This window comes from Rhinichthys klamathensis, unplaced genomic scaffold, assembly GCF_029890125.1.
Source record: "Rhinichthys klamathensis goyatoka isolate OS25496 unplaced genomic scaffold, OSU_Roscu_1.1 h1tg000060l_1, whole genome shotgun sequence".
NCBI lineage: Eukaryota > Metazoa > Chordata > Actinopteri > Cypriniformes > Leuciscidae > Rhinichthys > Rhinichthys klamathensis.
In genome coordinates this window covers 1,279,338-1,304,042 of record NW_026606605.1, presented here as the reverse complement: position 1 = coordinate 1,304,042, position 24,705 = coordinate 1,279,338, and the positions used below count along the sequence as shown (strand labels likewise).

Sequence of the window (24,705 nt, the reverse complement as noted above, 5' to 3'; positions counted from 1 at the left end):
TTTATATACGTTTTAACCCTAGCTATAACATATACAGATATAAATCTGATATTATATATCATATATATAATAGGTTTTATATATTGGAGCGAGAAATTAAAAACGGAAGTGACGTTTCGGGTAATGTTTTCGGCCATGTTTGTGAGTGGCATATTCGTTGCGTTATAATTTCCTAAATGAATTGTATTTTTAAAACTCTATTGATGATTTTATATATTGATAACTTGCACTGAAGGTCTGTTTTGTGATCGAATTCCAACGTTTTAAAACGACGACTCGGTGTGCGGGGCGGAAATGCGACGGTTCGCCGTGAGCGCGCGTCTGTTTCCGTCCGTGTGAGTGTGAGAGATTACTGACCCAGATCGAGATGAAAACAGGTCCTGCTGTAAGGCTATAATGTCATTTTGCGCCACAGTAATCTGACTTGACATTGAGCAGGTGAGTGACATATTTTGACACTGTTTGTCACAATATATCGATAAACACAGAGTCGCGTGATGATGTTGGCTCGTTCGTGAGTTAGTGGTAACTAACACTAAACAGCTGTTAGCAACCTGTCCACTGGTAATAACCAAAAACTGCATTATACGCGCGAGCTTCAACCAGTCATGCATAAAAAGAAGCAAAATACATAATTTCGACTAAACGTGACGTTTTTGGGGGTTAACCTATACATTTAATATGCATCAGTGCGCAATGTGAGCGTGTCCAACTTGTAAATAGTGTATTAAAAACGCATTAAGATTCTGAACTGACATCCATTTTAAATATAATGAAAACAGTGAAGATGATTAGTGCCATACAGTAAAATATTAATTTGATTATTTTAACATGTTGTCATCGACATTTCTTAATTATCCGGTCACTCAGTTAAATGACATTGCAAACTCAGCATGCGCTCATACGGTAAATAAAACCTGCATGAATTACCCTAATGAATCCGTTTACTTGTAATTGTATTTGTGTTGGCGCATAGAAGGCCTGTAATGACAGCTTGCCAGCCCGGATCTTAACACGTCTTGTACACACACCTGTCTCTGTCTCAAACGCGACGCGACGCGATACTGTCACACCATCGCGTTTGCGGCGCGTCTGACAGACTTGTCTGTCCATCATAACATCAAAAGATTTAAAACCAGTGTGCTTTAGAAACTCTCTTTGAACTATTTTGATATACATGAAGTGGGTTTAAAGGAAGTCATCCATAAATGCGAATTCTGCCGTCATTAATTCGCCTGTATGTTGCTAAAACCGCGAAGGACAGTCTTTCTTCTGTGGAAAAACTGCTTCTGTCACCTTTCACTTTCATTGTATGTAGAATTATGTATTTAAAACGAACGATGATTGAAACTGCCATTCTGCCAAACCATCTCCTTTTTTGTTCCACAGAAGATTGAAAGTGTACAGGTTGGAAACAATATGCGGGTGATTAAATGACTTAGGGAATAGTTTGTGTGTGTGTGTGTGTGTGTGTGTGTGTGAGAACTATCTCTGTTCATTCCTTCACACCCTGATAAAACCAGCCATTGTTTGTTTGACATTTTAAGAAGTATGTTACTGTTTGTGAAGTAATGTAACCAAACGTCTTTGAGATTTGAGCTTTTGTTTTTATTTTTCAGTCAAGTGACATATTTTCTCCAAAAATAGTTTATTTCAGTTTCTTACTTCCTCATAAGTTGTGACATCTGCATAAGCCTGGCTTTAGATTGTTAAATTAAATATTAATTTTAAATATGTTTGAGAATATATTTAATAATTTATATTGTTTTATTTGTATTATATATACTTGTATGTATAATAATATGTAATATTATATATTCATTATTTTTATTCTATTTATTTTAAATTACTTTTTAGTGCTGTCAAATTGATTAATCGCATCTAACAAAAGTTTGTAAATATATTAGTGGTGTCAAATCGATTATTTCACATCTAACATACAAGTTTTATGAATATATATATATATATATATATTAGTCCTGTCAAATAGATTAATTGCGATTAATCGCATCTAACATAAAAGTGTTTATATAATATGTGTATATATAAACATATATATATGTATGTGTGTGTGCATGCGTGGCTGTGTTTCTATGTATACACACATATATTTATACACATATATGTAACGTACTGTGCATATATTATATAAACACAAACTTTTATTAATTGTGATTAATCGATCTGACAGCATTTTTTTTTATGTGGCATCACCAAATTGTCATATTTTTGATATTGCAGTATTGTCTGAGTTGTCAGTAAATCAAAATAATAATGGAAAAGTATTAATTAGATTAGGACACATTGATACATAAAAGTTTGTTGCTTTTATCAACACTGAGCTAAGATTTTTGCCCTAAATCTCTCGCCCCGTTTGTTTAATATGAATTGTCCAACAGAATTGGCAGCGCTGTGGTGCCATGCGGCTGTGGCTTCAGGAGGTGTTTGTGTGGACGACTCTTCCCCTGTCTGCTCACATCTCACATCATTTACCTCCCTGTAGCGCTGGGGTTTCTGGATCATTTTTGGGGAAAGGTTTGACAAACATTCTCTGCTATTGCAAGCAACTACAACACAAACTAATGTCTGTTGTAGTCTTGGCTTTTGTTTAATGTACGTAAGATGAATTCGCTGTACGAGTTTGATATCTTTTTTTTTCTTTCCAAGGTCTGTGCTCTTAGTTAGAAGATGCTCAATGCGGAGCTGAGGATGCGCAGATGGAAATGGCCCGTCCAGTTTACCTCACTGTACCTGAGCTGTCTGTATTTCTTCTGTTCAGTCTCTGGTAAGCAAGTCCCGTAGTCATTTCTGTGATCTCTGTATGAAATAACTCCAAATCAGTGGCATAAGAAGAATGATCTAAAGAACTGCATGATAATTAAGGGGGTGTTCACACTTATAGTTCGGTTCTCTTAGTTCTTTTGGTCTGGACCCCAAAAAAATTATACATTTAAAGGGTTAGTTCACCCAAAAATGAAAATTCTGTCAGTAATTTCTCTCCCTCATGTTGTTCCAACCCCGTAAGACTTTTGTTCATCTTCGCAACACAAATTAAGATATTTTTTATTAAATCTGAGAGCTGGCTCACTCCTCCATAGGCTTCTATTGTAATTGAAACCTGCCGGCCCAGAAAGATAGTAAAAATAGTCTGAGTGACTAAAGTGGCTCAACCTTAAGTTTATTAAGCGACGAGAATACTTTTTGTGCGCAATAAAAACAAAAATAACTTTATTCAACTATTCATCCTCTGAGTGAGTTCACGTAGTGCAACAGCGCAGCGCTTCGTCAGAACGTAGGCTCACTATTGGCCGACGCTGGTCATGAGTGTGATGCTGGCCAATAGTGAGCCTACGTTCTGATGAAGCGTTTTCATTTTTGCGTGAACTAACCCTTTAAAGGGGTCATATAATGGTACATGCACTTTCACAAGTTGATTGTACTGAAATGTGTGTTGGCAGTGCCTGTACACAAGGATCATATAATGATAAAAATCCATCCAGTGTTTTTGTTTTAATCTCCTTATATGTTTTCCCCTGCCTCAAATCGAGCCGTTCGACCTTGTGACGTCACACGCTCGGAAGCCCCTCCCACGATTGTTGATTGACAGGCGCGTTTCAACACAGACCCGCCCTCGCTCATGAGGGAGCTGTCAATCATACTCCGTGCGGACCGGCGCGGTCATTGTTGATATGCTGGAGCACTGTCTATGAGCAGAATGGCGTCTAAGCGATTGTGGTGTTCTGTTCTTGGGTGTAATAACGAACACAGCAGTCATTTTAATGTTCCTAAATCCGAACCGCTGAAGACGCAGTGGCTGTGTTTGTTTTCGAAGGGAATATTCCCCACGAGCAACGTCAATGCTTTCATGTTTGCGCGAATCATTTCTCAGCAGACTGCTTTATAAACGAGGGTCAGTATAAAGCTGGTTTTGCTAAGAAGCTGCTCCTGAATAAAGGATCGGTACCAGCTATTCGTGTTACTGCTGAACCTCTAGAACAACTGAAGTGAGTGTAACGTTTTATTAAACTTTATATTAATATATTAATCTTTGCAAATCGCTTCACGATGAATGCGTCTAAGGTTTACACTCAGGGTACATTACTGCATGTTTTCTATGTACGACGTTCTCCATATAATTCATAATCCCACGTTTATAATGAACAATGCGTTATGGTTATTGTGTTACAAACGTGTATGCGCAGAACAGAGGGGCGGGGTGAGCAAAGCTCATTATCATTTAAAGTCATATGCACTGAAACGGCGTGCTGAAAACAGAGCTGTTTTTGACCAGGTAAAATAACTCTTTTCTTACAATACTAATGAGAATTTGTAATTAAAGTATATTACAAACTTTTAATTTAGACCCTATAGAATCATATTAGCTTGTACAAAAATGGCATTATATGACCCCTTTAAAGGCACACTATGCAAGAATGGTACCTTAATATAACAGCTTCAAAGTCATTTCGGTGGTAAACAAACACATAGTAGTGCGAATCATCCTGGTAGTAAAGCTTGGGGGGGACGCCGCTGGAAAAACCAGCAATGCAAGTTTGAGAGGAGCGCCCCCGACAAATCTGGCAAGAATCACGACATGCTTTACGGCAACGACATCACACACATCAACCACAACATGAAGCACAAAGACACTTGCGCGCATTTCAGACGTGATACTCGACGATGGAAAAAGCAAAGAAAACGCAGTCGGAAGAGACTAGGAAAAGGAAAAGAGAATGAGCCTCTCAACCCGTAAATAAATGCATCGATCCGCAAGTTTTGTTTGAGTCCTTTAATGGTCTAGTGGTAGATCTTTTGCCAAGCGTGTCAGAGGTTACAGGTTCTAAGTTTTTTCTCTCTCATCAAAACTGAATATGTTCATCAGTGGTTACAGTCTATATCAAGCAGGGACACGTTTTTGTGCATTTTATTTTGAAATTTCACCGGAATGAATAGAGAGTCTCCGCAACTGTGATAGATTGAAGAGCGCGTCAGAGTGAAGACTGTGCGCGCGCCGCCACAAGAGACACTATGTATCCATGACACTGATAGCAGCGGACACGAGCGCTCAGCTTGAGTTCAAAAACACATTTTAGTGCTAGATCTCTTATTTAATGCAAAAAATGCACACCATGCAGTAGGGGTGACCCCGAATAGTCGAAGATTCGATGCTTCGATAGGAGGAGCCTGATTCGACTACCAATCTCACGGTCGAATCTTCGCAGATGTGTTATTAAACGAGGATTATGTCATTTTGGCTATATGAGTGTGCTCAATGTCTGATTTCACATAGAACTACTGGTTTTCTGTCAATATGTTAATATACAGCCTATTATGATAATGCTGTCGATAAAAATGTGCAAAGAAAGAAGCTTTTAATAAATATTTTAACGTGCGCGCAGGGTGAATAAATCCAAACACCCCGTGACAGATTTAAGTTTCACTTTCGATATCCGTGACCGACAGAGGAGCGTCTTGTCGGCAGGGATTTAAATCTTTAAAAATGTCTGGGATAAGACAATCTAAAGATGCACACCATCAGAAAGGATACACTCCAAGGCTGGATTTAGCATCAGGAAAGCACTTCTGCCGGCCAACGTTAACAGGTTGGTTTTCCTCGGGACGTTCTAAAACGCTTAACGTGAAAAAAAGCTTTTAAAACGCTTAAATGGCACTTGTAGGTGCTTAATGTATGTACACAGTAGGCTACACACCTTAAGAAACCATTCTATGTGCAGATAAGCAGATGAACCCAGAATATGAACGCAACGCGTTTCTCCTATTGAAAGTCACGTAAAGCTTTTTCTTTAACGGTTTTCTATGGGAGGAAAATGCTTAACGTAGCCTAAGTTATAATAAAACGCGTTGCGTTCATATTCTGGGCTCATCTGCTTTTCTGTAAGCTATATAGTATGCTTTATTAATATAAGGTGTGTACAGAATTTGATCTTTTAATATAACAGTTTTAGGACAAAGCCGTTAAGCGTTTTTCACGTTAAGCGTTTTAGAATGTATATTTTATCCGCGCACACAATTTGAAAAGACTCAAAAGGACACAGGCCGATTGAAAGACTGGATTTCGTTTTTTCGATCAGGTATGGATAAGTGATTTCAAAACATTTCAGCCGGTTCTAATTAGATTTTTGGATACTGTGAACACGTTATAGCTAAAAAGACTGCCGCTCCAGTTTAGCGTTTATTGTTGTTTCTGCAGTTAAAAAGACAAAGTTGACAATCCTGGCCATACTTTCGTTATTTTAATAATTTCTTTATTTTTATTTTATTAATTGATCACTCAGGGTGATCTAATTTAACTATTTGTGAATTGTGACTTGTGTTTTGAATATTTGTTCCCCTGCACTTTAGGCATTTTGCACACATTTGTTCTGCTTCTTGTGATTTGATTCTGACTTATTTCGTTTTGTATTTTTATTTATTATAAAAGTATATTATGTTCTTAATTGTTGATTATTTTTCAGTGCATCGATGCGCTGTAGGCCTACATAGAGCATGCTCGTACAGGCAATTCAGCCGATTTAATTTGATTTGCATGTGAAATGCAAATCCTATCTGCAGTGTGGCCTTTCTGCAGTTATTTATGTTATTTCTTAGTTTTATTGATCCAAAATGTTTTTATACATTTTCTTCTATATCTTTGTGTGATGTTCTGTACATCGCGGCTTTAAAATGTTAAAGCCCCGCCCCCTCCCCAACACCACACACATGATTCGACTATTAGTCGACTATAGGCAGGACCTGACGAATCTGATTCGACTATGAAAATCCTTAGTCGGGGACACCCCTACCATGCAGGTTTTGTACCTTAAAGGGATACTCCACTTTTATTTGGAAATAGGCTCATTTTACAACTCCCCCAGAGTTAAACTGTTGAGTTTTACCGTTTTTGAATCCATTCAGCCGATCTCCGGTTCTGGCGGTACCACTTTTAGCATAGCTTAGCATACATCATTGAAGTGGACAAGACCATTAGCATTTCTAAAAACAAAATGACCAAAGAGTTTCGATATTTTTCCTACTTAAAACTTGACTCTTCTGTAGTTACATCGTGCACTAAGACCGACGGAAAATGTAAAGTTGCGATTTTCTAGGCTGATATGGCTAGGAACTATACTCTCATTCCTGCGTAATAATCAAGAAACTTCACTGCCGTACCATGAGTGCAGCAGGCGTAATGATATGACGCAGCGCCTGAAAATAGTTCCGTTGTGTTGACGGAAGGTGGCCTATTTTCAGTCAGCAGCATTATTTGACTAGTTGGATGTTAGAACATTGTTGGCCTGTAGCATGTATATGTTTGTGACTTGTTGCGGTGATGAGTGATGGCACTGATTAGGAGGATTACAAAGTGGGAAGCATAATGGACACACTGTGTTCGTTTTCACAAAGGGGGGAAATCGCACAACAGGCCTATAGTCCCCCACCCCGAAGAAAAACCACACGGGTGGGGCTTCCAACTGTGTCCTGCAGTTTAAGTTTCACTGCCACCCCATAATTAACGACCCTCTGTTGTCATGGTAACAGTCTTCAGAGACAAAACCGTGTCTATGAAGGGATTGGGGAAGGGGGTGGATGTCTAACTGGACTCTGACTTCCTGGAACTTGTCAGTGCAGCCGACAAGTGTAATGTGTTAGTGACCTGTATGATAAACAGCCTTGTTTTGCAGTGGACAGGCATTATTTCCCATCCAATCAGGGCTAGATGTGAGTCTGCATGCATGGACTGTCAGTAGCCTATTGTTCTAAGCTCTGCAGTTGAGCTTAATTGAGAGACCTGGTGTTTTCTGTATTTAATAACCAATTGCATTGCATATGTTTTTTTTTTTGTATATTATTTAATAACCAATTGCATTGCATATGAATTTTTTGTATATTACTTCTGATATATCTGCCAATATTAGCATATATTTAATTGTTCATGCTGATTATTTGTTATTGTATAATATATTATTATTTTTTAGATTTAAATTACCTTTGCTGATATCTTGTGCTCACTTAAAATGATAAAATAATAGTTTTCATTTATTTTTTATTCCATTTAATTTAATACAAATTCAAATGTATTATTTAATTTAATATTTATTAATGAAAATAATTTAATAACACCTTTAAATGTATAGCAAATCCAAATATTTTTTTCCATACTGTACATTATAATGTTGTGGTGACTAAAGTCACTTTTGGTATTTAAATGATGAATTTAATTAAATTAAATAATTTGTTTATTTGCTTGTTTGTTGATAGTTTATTTAGACAAAATCGTATAGAATTTTACTATCAGACTGGTTATTAGACAATATTAGAGGTTTTTTTTATACATATCCTAAATTGGATATTTGATGACACATGGTAATTTAATTTAGTTTAATGAGAAATATATAATTTATTTATTTAGTCTGTGCATTATAATTTTGTGGTAACTAAAATCACTTGTGACATTTAAAGCCATGGATTTTATATATATATATATATATATATATATATATATATGTATATGTATATATATATATATTTTTTTTTAGACAAATTTAGCCATTTATCGCTTATCTGCCCTAACATAAAAGTATTTATCAGATTATTGGTATCCTGATATTTCTTTTTTTGATATCCCAGTGCAAACAGTCCAAAACATTGACACCTTTATTGTCATAGCTTTGCCATATTCAGTAATCTTTTCTCCCTCATAGCTCTATTTTCTCCTTGTCAACCTTTATTTTTGCCTCGTTTGTCCCTCTCCCAGGGGTTTCGGGCAGCATGTGCACAGTAACGGGTGGTGTCCTGGGTATCCACTGGAGCAGCGTCATCGGTCTGGGCTGGCAGCCACTGGCAGTGGACCATTTAGGGGCTCGATGCTGGGAATCCTGCTGTATGAAGCCCTCCTGCGGTGCCGTGTGGAGCCTCGGTGGACGCTGTGTGTTGCTGACCTGCACTCGAACGAAGGGCTGCGGCATTAGGTCTCTTCCTCAGCCGTATGTAGAATCTCTGGGGCTTCTTCAGCATCTGAACACAGGCATGCGCAGTAAGAGGGACGTTTTCAACGCTGAGGATGTCAGAGTAATCCGGGAGACGGAGCGTGTAAGCCATATTATATGATCTCGAACGCGTTCAGTAGTGGGTCTCATTCACTAATAAGTGCATATAGGTGTTCTTACTAATAGATGTGTTAAAAATATCCACCGGCAGGGTGCGTATGCTTATGGTTACCCTCGTTCTAATGTTGATGAATCTGGATTATTCTACATGAGCTAGTGAATGAGACCCACTATCCTAAAGAATAAAATATTGCACTAACTGTTGATTTGCAACATATACTGTATAAATTGTCTGATTAATGGATATTTAATTGTGCATGCTCATTTCCCATATTTAATGGCAAATCTCAAAATGAATATGACTTTTATTTTATACTGTATATGGTGACTTGTTGCATTTACAATTTCGGATTTTATTTATTTATTTTTAATTTATTTAGACAAAATTATTTAGACAAAATTTAGACAAAAATATATTTTTTTTATTCTATTTATATTGTATTTGTTACATTTAATTGTGCATGCTCATTTCCCCTTTTTTTACATTTAGATCACTGTACATTATGTTGTGGTGACTAGTGGAATTTTCAAATAGGATTTTATTTATTTATAATTTATTTATAATTGTAATATCACTGTCCTGAAGCATAAAAACTTGCACTTCAACTCTTTATTTGGAGCATATATGCATTTCATTTTATATAATTTCCCATATTTTAGACATATAGATTACCTTTGCCATCATCTAATGTTTATTTTTAAGTTTTATTTAATAAGTCTGTTAAATGTAATATAAAGTCTCAAAATGCTTAATACTGTACATTATAATGTTGTGTTTATTTGGACAAATTTGTAATTAAATTTTAATACCACTGTCCTAAAGCATAAAAGTTTGCACTTTTACTCTTGATTTGCAGCTTATCTCTGTGAACTAACTGATATTTTCTCCCTCACAGGACATGTCTGTTAAACCCACAGTGCCATTGACCACATCCCATGATGCAGCGCTTCCACACACACCCGGTGAGATCTCCATCCAGTCCACCAGTGGCAGTGGCGAACATGAAGCCGTCTCAGTAACTGAGCATAATTCAACACTGGATGCAGACACTGGAGATCATTCAGCGTTAAACAACAGTAATCAGTCTCCACAGTCCACGTCTGACACACATTCAGTGACTCCAACAACAACACCAGCTGGTACGACATACTCTATAGTTATGTGTTGTGTTGTACTGTACGTATTTATTGCCTTTCATGTGAGGTTTTCAAAGTGAATGAAAATCAAGGTCTACAAAGCAGACTTATCTGTGACGTATTGTACCAATTGTTTCAGTGCGGGAGCTGGTCGTGTCTGCTGGTAAAAATGTGGAGGTCACTTTACCCCGCAGTGAGGTGGAACTGAATGCTTTTGTAGTGCCAGAGCCGCCTTCAGGTACTGCTCTAAATACGCCATTGCAGTTGGCTTCTCCTTTATCTTTGTTATAATTTCTCTGTTAATTCCTTTGTTTAGGGGCTAACTATGACTGGCGTTTGAGGACACATCCAAAAGACTATAGTGGAGAAATGGAGGGTAAACACAGCAAGACGCTTAAGCTCAGTAAGGTAAATAAAAGTGTTCATTGTCTACAGGAGCTCTTCAGGAGCAGGATTGGACACCCCTGGCCTAAACGTTATATATATATATATATATATATATATATATATATATATATATAAAATAAAATCAAACCTTTTAGACCTAGGTTGTCCAATCCTGCTCCTGGAGAGCTAGTGTCCTGGGTAGGGTTGCACCAGCCGTTCGTAACTTCTTTCTTAAATTGCAACGTAAAGTCCACACTAGAGGCTTAGTAACTACTAGCTAGTTTGTAACTAACTCACCCCAGGGGCCGGTTGCACCAGCTGTGCGTAAGTTACAACTTAGCCTAGTTTTGACGTAAATGGGCACTAAGTTACAACTTACGCACTACTAAATATTTTTCCGTTGCAACATTAAACTTAGTTTAAACGTAACTCTACGTTCCAACTAAATATTTACGGCAGCTCCGATCAGGAGTAACGGTTGGAATAAAATATCAGACAGACTGAACTTCATCAATAAGCTCTTCTTTTACCTGACAGACTTCAATTCCTTAGACAAATATGATAATGCTGACATTTACACTCGCTTACATTTTAAGAGAGAGAACATTATGTGAAAAGATTACTTTGTTAGCAGCTCTTTAACACGAACCCGTCCTAAACATAGACTGTAAAAAATAGGTCCTAAACAGCGCCGCTGTGTGCATCGGTCCATGTTGTGCATGTCAAATATCAGTCATAATCAATAAACGTAATTTCTTGTTTTTTGTATGAATATTTATTTATTGATCCTTATTAATTTCATTTCAAATACAGTTTCTGAATGTTATTTATATATAAAAACACTTATGTTATTCTTGATCAAGTATCGTATTAAATGGAAACTTATTTTTACCGTTAGTAACGTGAGGCAAAAGAAGTTAGAATGAAGGATAAACTGAAATTCACGGCATTTCAACACAACTTCTGCTCACGTATTTGAAGGCTGCTATTGGTTCATCGAGGCTAAACGTCATATTATGCGACTACGCATTACTTTACGGAGAGTTAACGACCTACTAGCTAAGTTCTACCTTACGAACAAATGGTGCAACGGAATAAAGTAGAGTTAGTTACAAACTAGCTAGTAGTTACTAAGCCTCTAGTGTGGTCTTTACGTTACAATTTAAGAAAGAAGTTACGAACGGCTGGTGCAACCCTACCCTGGGGCCGGTTGCACCAGCTGTGCGTAAGTTACAACTTAGCCTAGTTTTGACGTAAATGGGCACTAAGATGCAACTTACGCAGTACTAAATATTTTTGCGTTGCACCATTAAACTTAGTTGAAGCGTAACTCTATGTATAAACTAAATATTTACAGAAGCCTCCGATCAGGAGTAACGGTTACTGCATCAATAAGCTCTTCTTTTACCTGACAGACTTCAATTCTACATATATTATAATGCTGACATTTGCACTCGCTTACATTTTAAGAGAGAGAACATTATGTGAATAGATTACTTTGTTAGCAGCTCATCAATACGAACCCTTCCTACAGTGTGTGCATCTGTCCCATTTATCCTTATTAATTTCATAACAATTCTTAACAGTTTCTGAATGTTATTTACATATAAAAACACTTATTCATGATTAAGGGTCCTATTTAATGGAAACGTTTTTTTTTACTGTAAGGCAAAAGAAGTTAGAATGAAGGATTAACTGAAATTCCCAGCATTTAAACAATTTCTGCTCACGTATTTGAAAGCTGATGGATCATTGAGGGTAAACGTCATATTAGCCTACTTTACAGAGAGTTTACGACCTACTAGCTACGTTCTGCCTTACGAACAAATGGTGCAACGGAATAAAGTACAGAGTTAGTTACAAACTAGCTAGTAGTTACTAAGCCTCTAGTGTGGACTTTACGAACGGCTGGTGCAACCCGACCCAGAATATATATATATATATTCTAAACATTCCTATTAATATTCCACGTTTCTCTTAGCTGACAGTGGGTCTCTATGAGTTTGAGGTGGTAGTGGATGGTGACGGTGCTCATGGGGAGGGGTACGTCAACGTTACTGTCAAACCAGGTAACTTTAGTATTGATGAACCTGCTAATTGTATGCTGGAATCAGTTTTCAGAGTTTTGTTTGGTCAGCCCATGTAAGTCCTGCTTTTCTTGCTTCTACAGAGCCCCGAGTGAATAAGCCACCTGTTGCTGTAGTTTCTCCAAAGTACCAGGAAATCTCCTTGCCTACAAGCTCCACTGTGATTGACGGTCAACGTGCGTATCACACTTTCTTTTTTGCTTTCACTAAACCAGTTTTTACTGTTGTATGAGCCACAATAGCCATTATATTACTTGCATTATTTAAAAATAAATATAAATAAATGTACTCTATCTTTCGCCGGCAACTCCTGCGAGGACGCAAACTCTAAATCAACATGCACCAATGCTAAAACCTTCTATATGGCATAGTCATTTGTTAAGAGCTCATTGTTGCTGCCTTAAATTATTACATTGTTTAAATTAATATATATTTTTAGCCCAACTGTGATTTGTATTTGTACATTTCTGATATATATAACTCATGCTTTTTCTGTAAAGCTGCTTTGAAATGATGTGTATTGTGAAAAGCGCTATACAAATAAATGTCAATTTAATTGAAACTTTCAAAAAATTTGGGATCAGTAAAATATTTTGTTTTTGAAAAGTTTTTTAATGCTCACCAAGGTTGCATTTAATTGATTAAATTTACAGTAAAAACAATATTGTGATAGCTTATTAAACATCGTGCACCCCTACTTTTAACACATTGCGAAATATCTTTAAATATAATGTTCTCTGCGGTGGCCAAGAATGTCTAATGAAACATTTGTGATCATTAATGTCTTGTTTCTCAGTGAGTACTGATGATGATAAAGTGGTGTCGTGGCATTGGGAGGAGGTGAAGGGGCCGCTCAGAGAAGAAAAGGCCTCAGGTGATACTGCTGTTCTCACCCTCACAAACCTGGTTCCTGGTAATTACACCTTCAGGTATGTCTTATATCCATTTTTTGTACATACCCTGTATTACGGGGCATATTCAGCAGATAACCACTGCAAAACCCAGCAAACCAGTCTGTCCTCTGGCAAACTGTTTAAAGCTGCAGTCCGTAGCTTTTTTGGGGTTAAAAATGATCCAAAATACATATTTGAGCAAGTACATAACCAGCCAGTGTTCAAAACTCTCTGCTTGCCTTAACTCGATTCAAAGCGGTAAGCTTGTAATAATGTTTTTAATTCCAGTGGTACTGGTGGATTTCCACGGGAGATTCGAGCATGTCTTTGCGTCATTACATCACATCTGTACACACACATATGTACACACACATCTGTACACACACACATCTGTACACACACACACACACACATCTGTACACACACACATCTGTACACACACACATCTGTACACACACACATCTGTACACACACACATCTGTACACATAAAGAAGACTCTCGGCTAGTTGGCTATATTGCGTGTGAGGATGTTGGAGGTGGAGATTTATAGCCTTTTCTCACAGCACTTGATATAATTAAACTTATCAATTTGATGGCGGATCCAGAAAGGTTCAAACGACAATAACCAGTGACAACTAGAGATTCACCCGCTGTAAAATGCAAAAGACTTCGTTCGGACTTCGGAGTGGCTACAGAAAAAAAGAGACTGCAACCGGACCCATGCGAAAACAAGGATACATATCGGAAGGACATTACATGTAGTCACGCAGTGCTGACGTTGTCTAACATTAACAATTTGAGAACAAAGTATAATTTGCACGGTTTTACGTGATATGATAAGCTATTGTTAGATTTAATCAGTGCGATTTACTGCAATGTCAGAACCAGAACAAAAGTGGATGTTACTCACTTGTTCAGACATTTTCCGTTGAAAATTATGATGTTGGTCATACTTCCAAAAATAATAATATGTGATTCTGAATGCCAGTATCGACACCGGCGCGGCGACTGACAGCCGCACACTCTCCTCAAACACTGTGTTCATCCGCGCTGTGCCGTCTCGAGGGTGTCGAGGTACAACTCACGTAAAGTTGATGATTCCGCGAATGACTGCATTTGCAGATTTCGAACAGAGATGGCGACAAAGAGGAAAAACTGCGGACTGCAGCTTTAAAGACACTCCAAAATAAACAACAAATAAAAAAAGTTGTTATACTATATCATATTTTTTCTCTAACAGACTCACGGTGACTGACTCGGATGGAGCTCAGAATTCAACCCAAGCCATGTTGTTAGTCAACAAGGCCACAGACTACAAGCCTACAGCTAACGCTGGACCCAACCAAGTGATCACACTGCCACACAACTATATCATACTGTACGGCAACCAAAGCACTGACGACCATGAGAATCTGTCCTATGAATGGTCTCTCAGCCCTGAGAGCAAGGGCAAGGTGGTGGAGATGCAGGTACATGAGAAACACAAAGCCAATAGAGCTGCATGATGACGTAATCTCGATTCAAACACCCACACGATCTTATTCCTAAATGATGACAATTCGGCTATGTCTATTAAACCTTTGACAAGTACGATCACAGCAAACATTCAGATCTGTGTTCTGACCCAAAGAGAGCGGTTGTCATGTACAGATGTGAAACAGCGTCACAAACAGTCTATTCAACCACACAGTATCAATATTTCTGTTACAATAATTCAAATTGTCTCAGAAGTACTGTGATAAAAGTTGATCGTTCGTATATAAATACTGATGTCTACAGTAGCGATCAAAATAGAGTAAATCACCTTCACTTCAAATAAAGATTGTATCATTACATTGTTACACCAGTAGGTGGAATGCATGTAATTGAATCATCCACTCAAGAGATTTGTTCATGCAGTTGTGCAAACCTGTGTTCGAAATTGCCCTCTATAGCTCATTCACTATTCCCTACATTAGTCCACTAATATAGTCCAGTTGAAGGAGTGAATGAAAACGAGTGAGTGAATTCGGACACTGTGTGTGCCGGAAGGGCTGCCGCTTTTGCATAGTTTGTGTTTGCTGTTAAGTAATCATTTGAAACGTAGCAAACTGGCAGCTCCAGTAGTAATGAAAACATTTATCTTGAACTACCCTCATTGGACCAGCGGTTTTGGAAATGGATGTATGGATGATTCAGCTGGGGCGCCATCTTCTGGCGAGACGTGGTAATTCATTCGGCGTGACTGTTACAGTGCATTATGGGTATTCTCTATTGTGGGACTGAATGACTGCAAACGATAACATCCACTATGGTTTCGGACACCACTACAAATTGCTGTCCCCTCAAATAGTGCCATGTTTAAGGGGTGATTTCGCACACAGCCCAAGTTTTTAAGAGTGAGTCGTTGAATCATTCATTCAAACCGATTTTTTTAATAGTTCATTCAAATTAATTAGATATTTTTTTAAATAGACTGCAGCAATTAACGTTTTGTCAGAACCTCTAGTAAATTACATGTTATTTTGTTTAGTTGTCAGTTCAGAATCGTGATCTCTATTAAAAAAAAGAAAAAGAAAAAAAAATTGACTTGCAATTTTGAATGCAATTTATGCTGATTATTTTTGAGTGCATTAGTGAGCATTTGTTCTCCATAGGGTGTGAGGACGGCCACTCTGCAGCTTTCTGCCATGCAGGAGGGCGACTACACCTTTCAGCTGACCGTCACTGACTCGTCTGGCCAGCAAGACACGGCTCAGGTCACTGTCATTGTCCAGCCAGGTATCTTTTTAAATGCAGGACACAATGATTCATACTTAACTTGTAAATCTACATTTGAAGCTTATGTTTGAGCTTGATCTCTCTCTCTCTCTATGTGAAATCCCTCCAGAGAATAACAAGCCCCCTGTAGCGGATGCTGGTCCAGATAAGGAGCTGACGCTGCCTGTCGATCGCACCACACTGGACGGCAGCAAGAGCACCGACGACCAAAAGATTGCCACGTACCACTGGACAAAGAACACGTCAGTTACACACGATCACTCTTCCCGCGCTCATTTCATGAATATTTATAATTCGTAATAATTAAAATGTTCTTGTACAAAATGTACAGTCTAATTTTATGGACTGGATTTATTTTGTTAAGGCCAATTTAACACATTTAACATACAGTACCATTCAAAATTTGGGGTCTGTAAAGTATTTTTTTGTAAGAAATACTTTTATTTAACATTCAATTGATCTACAGTGACAGTATAGACTTATAATGTTATGAAAAATTTCTGTTTCAAATAAATGCTGTGCTTTTGGACTTTCTATTCATCAAAGAATCCTGAAACAAATGCATCACTGTTTCAATGAACATTTTAAGCAGCACAACGAATGCAGCATATAAGAATGATTTCTGAAGGATCATGTGACACTGAAGACTGGAGTGATGATGCTGAAAATGCAGCTTTGATCACAGGAATAAATTACATTTTAAAATATAATAAAGTAGAAAATGGTTATTTTAAATTGTAATAATATTTCACAATATTACTGTTTCTGCTGTATTTTTGATCAAATAAATGCAGCTTTCATGAGCAATTAGAGACCTTACAAAAACATTTAAACTTTTTAAACCAATTTTTTTTCCAGTAGTGTGTGTATACTGTATGTATATACTGCATATTACAAAAAGTATTTACTATTCAATGGCTTACTCATCTACTACAGTAGTGTGATGTCTTTGGGAACTGTTGTTTAGAAAATATTATTATGAAAATATTTTTAAATAATTAATCTGCATATGTTGAATTCATTTTTAATTGATTTACATCCCTACTTTTTGTATCAAATGTCTTACTTTTCAAATGTACAGGGTAGTAAGGTAGTTATTTTAGTTGTAGACTCGTGGCTTACATGTTTTTGATGGTGTCACAGGGGCCCAGAGGGGGTGAAGATTGAAAATGCGGACACTGCGATTGCTGTGGTGACGGGTCTGCAAGAGGGCGAGTACATTTTCATGTTGACGGTGACGGATGAAAGGACGCTGGAGAATTCTGACACCGTCTCTGTCATCGTCCGAGAAGGTGTGCGTCCTTAATTAAATCCAAGAAAAGTTTTATGTTGGTGTTAGTTAGAAAACTTCGTTTAGTTCAGTGGTTCTCAACCTTCTCTCGCAGGGACCCCCAATAGGACATGTTTTTGTTTTTACCCTGAAATGGCACACCTGATTCAATTAGTCAGCTACACATTAAGCCTTTGAGCCTTTAATAATTGAATCAGGTGTGCCATTTCAGGGTTAAAACAAAAATATGGCCTGTCATGGGGTCCCTGCAGGAGAGGTTGAGAACCACTGGTTTAGTTCTGTTGTGGTCTGTCATATTAGAAATAATTTTGCTTTTGGCTTGTTCAAATCAGAGGATGATCAGCCACCTGTTGCCAAAGTGCTGTCCAGTCCTCCGATCACTCTTCCCATCCGTACAGCGGTTCTGGACGGTTCTCGATCATCAGATGATAAGGGTAGCATCAGCTACCTCTGGACCCGTGAAGACACAAGCCCGGCTGCAGGGGTCAGTACTGTTTATAAAGCAGTGGCATTCACATTAGATTCATAGCTCTGGTGAATATTCAAGCATACTGTGAGGTGGTGACAGAACAAGGCAAACCGGTTAATTTGGTACAGTTCCTCAAAGATTGAGGAGCCATTAATCAGGACCAGAAAACGACACTGTTGAAATGTGCCCTCTGTTTTTCTCTTCTAGGATGTCCTGAATAACTCTGACCACCAGGCAGTGCTTTTTATTGGTAATCTGGTGGAAGGGAAGTACAGTTTCACCCTGACTGTAACTGACAGTAAGGGAAAGACCCATGCTGACAAAGGCACTGTAGAGGTTCGACCAGGTCTGTATGCTTGCCATTTTTAATAGCATTGTATTAAAGAGGTTCTATTATATTTTCAACTTTCTTTAGTGTGCAATGTTGCTGTTTGAGCATTCAAAGTCTTGATTTTGTTTTTGGGCTCTACTAGAATTGGTTGTTTTAATGTAAAAAAAAAACACTTTATATTTCCACATCTCTGATATTGTTGCGGCTCCTCTCTTCCCAGTCTGTCAGTAACGCTCTGTTTAGTTCCTGTCTCTATGAAGCTCCTCCTTCTGATAAGCACAATGCGCTCTGATTGGTCGGCTGGATCAGTGTGTTGTGATAAGGCAGTCGCTTTGAGCGTGTTTGAGAAATGTCCCGCCCCTTACCATAACCGCCAGTTTCAACACACTACTAACTAACTAACTCAACCAGGCCCCGCCCCTTTAAAGAGGACCTATTATGCCCCTTTTCACAAGATGTAATATAAGTCTCTGGTGTCCCCAGAATGTGTCTTTGAAGTTTCAAAATACAAAAATATTTAAGTATTTTTTTTAAATACCCCACTGATCATTTATTTTATTTTTTCAAATTTGCCCCTATTTGATGTGAGCAAAAACACACAGTTTTTATGTGTCTCTTTAAATGCAAATGAGCTGCAGCTCCCCTCCCCTTTCCAGAAGAGGGCGGAGCCAAAATGTCAGAAATTGTCAGTAGCTGTGTTCAGCCTTGTGTTCAGCGCGTTCAACCGGAGACACAACCAACCATTATAGGCTGGTTGTTTATGTTTACACACGCTGTGGATACACATGTGTTCAAACGCCTTATGAAAGTGAATTTAGCATAACAGGTCCCCTTTAAATGAGGAATATTGTGACGTGTTCGTTCCCGGAAGAAAACTCAAGACTACAATGGAGGCGTTTCAGGGAGTTCAGAAACACTGACACTGATATAGAGAATAACTCCCGCTGGAGGAACTTTGTGTTATGCAACTTTGCAGACATTTTTCATGCTCAAACAGCAACATTACACAGTGACACAAAAAAAAAGCATAAAAGAACCCTTTTAAGTAAAATATATTAAATTATACTATAATTCTCACGTTCTTCCTCAGATGTTTATGTGCGAGACTTGGTGGAGCTGATCCTAGACGTTCCTGTGGATAAGGTGTCCCGCAGACAGAAGGATATGTTCATCAGGCAGGTTGGCGTCCTTCTGGGAGTCTTGGACAGTGACATCATTGTGCGAGAGATTAGCGCTTTCAATGAGCACAGGTAAGTCCGGCTTAGCGCAAGTTAAGGCTTTATAGGCAGCGCTAAAGTTAACGCCTCATCTCCACTGATCTGATTAAATTGCTTGATGGTACTGTAAAGAAACCACAGAAGAACTTTGTTTTCACATAAATAGAATATAGCGCTGCAGTGATGACGTATTGCTGTATTTCTTCAAATAAACTCTGTGATCAACAAAAGTTTATGATTCTTGCACATTTTGTTCATCGTGATAATTTTCACAAAATAACACACATATTATGAATTTTGAAGCCTAAATTCCAGCAGCAGAAGTGAAAAGCTAAACATAGGCTATAATAAAACGACATTACAGTCGCAGCTTCAACGACACCATCACTAAGATTCTCACAACTCTTGCTTTCAGTCTTTGTGTGAAAACATTTCCCCTGAAAATTCGAGTTATAATAGTTTGCAGAAATTTTAGAGATTTAAATTCCCGAAAAAAAAGTATAACCTTTCACTGGTGAGAATGTTTGTTTGTTTTTATATGTATTATAGGTTTTTACTATGGTACTTTTTAATGTTTTTACATTTACTATGGTAACTTTTAATGTTGTGTTAGCTGACGCCTTCGTCTTGTATTGTGTTAGTTTAGCAAAATCATCTGCTGAAGTCTATTGCAGATATACGTAGATATTCATACATAAGTATAACTCTGGTTGCAGATGCTCAGTCAACTTGCTCTCGAATTTTCATGGCTTTGACCGTTCCATACGTACAGCGGCCCATAGAAACAGCCAATAATGAGGCATCGGTGTAAATAACTATGAATGGAACCGGAAGTGCTAAAATGCTAACTTGTAACCAAATTTGTCATCCCTGCAGCACTCTATACAGTACTTTTGAAGTAAATGTTTAAAATCATGCACACTCACATGTTCCAGTCATATCAGAAGTTTTATAAAAGCTGTTTTATGTGATATATGTTGCATATATGATGATTACTTATGTACTTTACAGCACTCGCCTGGTATTTCTGGTATCTGGAGGTCCTGGACGACCTCCATTGACTGGCCATAGTGTTGCTATGGAACTACGCAACAAATTTCGCAAGCAAAAAAATGAATTCCTTATTTTTAGGGCCCGGCGAGTGGACACAGTTAGTGAGTATTCATATTAAACGACCTATTAACCCATGTTTATATTGTAGCAGTGGTCATGTATTAACCGTCTGATCTTTCCCCAGTCTGCCAGCTGAACTGCTCCAGTCACGGGGAATGTGACTCCTTTACCAGACGTTGCGTGTGCCACCCGTTCTGGATGGAGAATTTATTCAGTACTTATTTTGGGGATGCTGTGAGCAACTGTGGTGAGGGGACACTACAAATTGTTGAGGGAATCTGCTTTAAAGAGGACCTATTATGCCTTTGATTTTTTTTTTCTGGCTCAACTAGAATAAGTTTTCATGCTTGAACTTTCAAAAAACACAATTTTTCACATATTCTCCATTGTTGCAGCTCCTCTCTTCCCAGTCTGTCAGTAACGCTTTGTTTAGTTCCTGTCTCTATAAACTCCTCCTTCTGAAAAGCATGATGTGCTCTGATTGGTCGGCTGGATCAGTGTGTTGTGATTGGTCAACTGCTTTGAGTGTGTTTGAAAAATGTCACGCCGCTTACCATAACCGTGAGATTCAACACACTACTAACTAACTCAATCAGGCCCCGCCCCTTTATTTAGCTTGGGCGGGAATTATTTAAATTAGAAATATTGTGACGTGTTTATTCCTGGGAAGAAAACTCAAAACTACAATGGAGGCGTTTCTTTGCAACTTTGCCGACATGCTTTTCATGCTCACACAGCAACAATACACACTAAAGAAAGTTGTGTGATGTGGTTTAATGGCCTGTTTATGTTTTCTTTCAGAATGGAGCGTATTATATGTGACGATAGCATCATTCATGACCGTGGTTGGCATAGCGACTGTAATATGGGGTATTGTGTGCTGCTGTCGAAGGTAAGGGTTAGACAAATGATAAACTGTTTATTAGGTTTTCTATTTGGAGTTTATTGCTAGTGTTTATTAAAAGTGTTCTTGGTGTCTCGAGCAGACGGAAGAGCAAAGGGAGACGAAAGAGCCGCTATAAAATGCTGGATGGGGATGAACAAGAGGCTCTGGAATTACAGTTACCAAGACCTGGTAATAAAATGATCTGGCAGCCGCTGAACAATGTTTTAAATGAATAAATTACGTAATTAATCACTTATTTAAAAATGTATTTCCAAAGACAGAGTAAAGAATTGAATATACACTACCATTGAAGAGATTTAGGGGCAGTAAGATTTTTTTTTTATTATTATATTTTTATTCAGCAAGGATGCATTAAATTGATCATACAATGTTAATACATTATAACGTTACAAAATATTTCTATTTCAAATAAATGCTGTCCTTTTGAACTTTCTATTCATCAAAGAATCCCCCCAAAAAATTATTGCAGTTTGTACAAAACATTAAGCAACAGTTTTCAACAATAATAACAATAAGAAGAAATGCCAATAAGTGACATTTTGAAATATATTTCACAATATTACATTTGAGACTTTTCAAAAACATTCAAAAATCTTACCGACTCCAAACTTTTGAACCGTAGTCAATATATTTGGAACAGTATTAATAATGCTTTTTAATATTTTATTCACTTTATATTTTTTTATTTTAAATGAATAAATTATTTTAAATTAAAGGGGTCATGAACTGGCTTTTTATATTTTTTTATATTGTTGTCTGAGGTCAACTTATGACGTTCGCTTGGTTTTTACATTCAAAAACATCAAAATGAATAAGTAATAGGCTATTTTCTACCCTAGTTTTGAGCCTAGCTCAAAAACGCTCGGTTTTTATGGGCGTCTCGCATTGAAGACTTGGAAGTAAACGCCCACTGCTGTGAGTGGATAACAGTTTTGCATATTATAATGATTTTGGTGTAATGCGCGAATCGGTGGGCGGGGCTAAACCGGCCGTGTTGAAGTAGGCGTTGATCTTCTTCTGCGGGGGTGGTGTTTTATCCTCTTTGTCGTCATAGTTCCCCACTTTGAAAAACGAGTCGTTTGCTGAGCCTGGTGTCAATAAAAGCTTTTATTGGACTAACAAGGACGTTTTCAGTTCTGAAACTTACAGGATATTCTTATAATATGATGACCTCTTAGATGTCAAAAGCTCAAGGAAAATTTGATTTCTCAGTTCATCACCCCTTTAAATGAATGTGTTAAATTGACAGCCCTAGTTTATTTGAACCCTCCATGGCTAAGATGCTTCATCCTGTCCTCGACTGATTCCTCCAGGTCGCTTGAAGTCCGTTCCTGCTCCCTCATCCTCCGCGCTCATGCACTCTGACTCCGATCTGGAGAGTGACGACGGCCAGGCCGGCATCCCGTGGTCCGATCGAGAGCGTGGAAAACTCCTGCCGCCCCAAAACGGATCTCTGCGTAACGGCCAAGGTCCTCATAAACCCAAAAAACAAAAAGACGAGCTGCTTTAGCACACAGACCCAACCTCTCGTATCGCACCAACGCACTGTTCACCCCTCATCCATGACACGTGTCACGACTGCGGGACTTCAGGAATGACCTCTGCACCTGCATCCTCGGGTTGAATCGCAGCCCAGTCTGAGCCGAAATGAAAATGCATTTAAACCCGAATGGTCAGATCTGTAGAGCCATGCACCTCAAAAGACAATGAGAATGTTCCTACTTCATGCCGAGATTTATGTAGTTGAGCATTTCAAAGTAGCTCCCTGAGGAACTGTTCCCCGCCAGAATGTCTCATCTCACCGCGGATAACTGAGCCTGCCTCACTGTCCCCTTCCTACGACACTTCCTGATATGACAGGCAGCCTGTCACATCCAAACACAGCCTGGCATGTCTAATAATTTGTATATTTTTACTTTTGGTAATAATGCAGAGGGATGAGTCCTTAGGCACCCAACAGTGCCATGTATGACTGCATGAGAAGGCAAGATTTGTTTATTTTTTCATGGTTTGCATGTATTAGATTGAGACGTGCGTGTGCTACTCTGCAGTCTTGCCCCTTTAAACACCAGCAAAAGTGACGTCTGCAGCATAATAGCCATGTTTGTCAAGGGTTTCTTTTCTTTACGGAGGAATATCTTACACTGGAAATTGTATTGGATGTTGCACTGGAGCCAGTCTCTTACCCGCTCTGGTTTTGAGGATGAATATGACAAGATGGGGTCTGACTTACTCAAACCGGAACAGCCGCCAAATAATAAATCATGTTTTGTTACACTTGGCTTGCATTAGTACTGCGTTTTACTCTATTTGGATTTCTGATCAGAAATCATCATTTGGTTTTAAAATAGTTTGTTCAGCCAAGAATCTTTTCAGTTCCACTGTTACGTGATGGTTTATTATGAAAAGGTTGAATGTTATTTTGACGGTGTGTGCGCAAATGTTTTTTTTTTTTAATTATTATTAATTTTACTCCCTACATGTCTGAGTTGGGGATGAGTGCATGGGGAAAATGACGAATTTTTTTTTTTAATCCATGCTTTTTTTGTTGTTGTTTTTAGTGAAGAATTCCCTGTTTCATGTGACTTGTTCTAATTCAACTGGAGTAAATTAAAAAATATATATTTACAGCTGTCTTTTTTGTTATACTTGATTTCTGTCCTTAATCTCATAATTGTACACAATTTCTTGTAAACTAAATCACATGTTTACTGCTTTAAGTGGAGCTTAAACTCGCCTGAAACCAAATTAGATTCCACATGCCTATATTTTTGTTTTTAATTATTGTGATCTTAGTGAATGAACAGCTAATTTCTATCATTCAACGGTTTTTTTGCGGGGTCTAAAATTGATCTTTTTTAAAAGTGGTTATTTACTGACAGATTTTTATTTTGAGATTAACTATTTATTTAGATTTTCATATGTGTACATAATGAGGAAAAATAAGCTACACTGTATTTTAAGGTCCCTTGTTTGTAATTATGCTTAGCTTTTACTACTATATG

At 38.0% G+C, this 24,705-nt stretch overlaps 2 protein-coding genes across 2 annotated transcripts in view; both read left to right on the top strand.

Moving 5' to 3' along the window:
• Nucleotides 1-24,705, top strand: part of LOC130084254 (elongation factor 1-alpha-like) — a 163,716-nt gene that overhangs the window by 79,889 nt on the left and 59,122 nt on the right. The window lies entirely within an intron of this gene.
• On the top strand, nt 311-23,275 carry kiaa0319l (KIAA0319-like ortholog). Its single transcript, XM_056249490.1, has 22 exons — nt 311-438; nt 2,400-2,535; nt 2,668-2,785; nt 8,756-9,090; nt 10,004-10,247; nt 10,384-10,482; nt 10,561-10,652; nt 12,613-12,700; nt 12,802-12,894; nt 13,515-13,647; nt 14,853-15,081; nt 16,249-16,372; nt 16,482-16,614; nt 17,516-17,664; nt 17,996-18,147; nt 18,340-18,478; nt 19,554-19,713; nt 20,692-20,834; nt 20,918-21,040; nt 21,595-21,685; nt 21,780-21,868; nt 23,014-23,275. Exons 3-22 carry the CDS (start codon nt 2,689-2,691, stop codon nt 23,208-23,210), a joined length of 2,910 nt encoding a protein of 969 aa, XP_056105465.1. The 5' UTR covers nt 311-438; nt 2,400-2,535; nt 2,668-2,688; the 3' UTR covers nt 23,211-23,275.

What these genes read in the sequence shown, in the direction of transcription:
- kiaa0319l (XM_056249490.1), top strand. Translation starts at nt 2,689, where the DNA reads ATGCTCAATGCGGAGCTGAGGATGCGCAGATGGAAATGGCCCGTCCAG. An exon ending in CACTGTCATTGTCCAGCCAG is followed by an intron (nt 16,373 to 16,481) that starts GTATCTTTTTAA and finishes AAATCCCTCCAG; the next exon opens with AGAATAACAAGCCCCCTGTA. An exon ending in CCGGCGAGTGGACACAGTTA is followed by an intron (nt 20,835 to 20,917) that starts GTGAGTATTCAT and finishes ATCTTTCCCCAG; the next exon opens with TCTGCCAGCTGAACTGCTCC.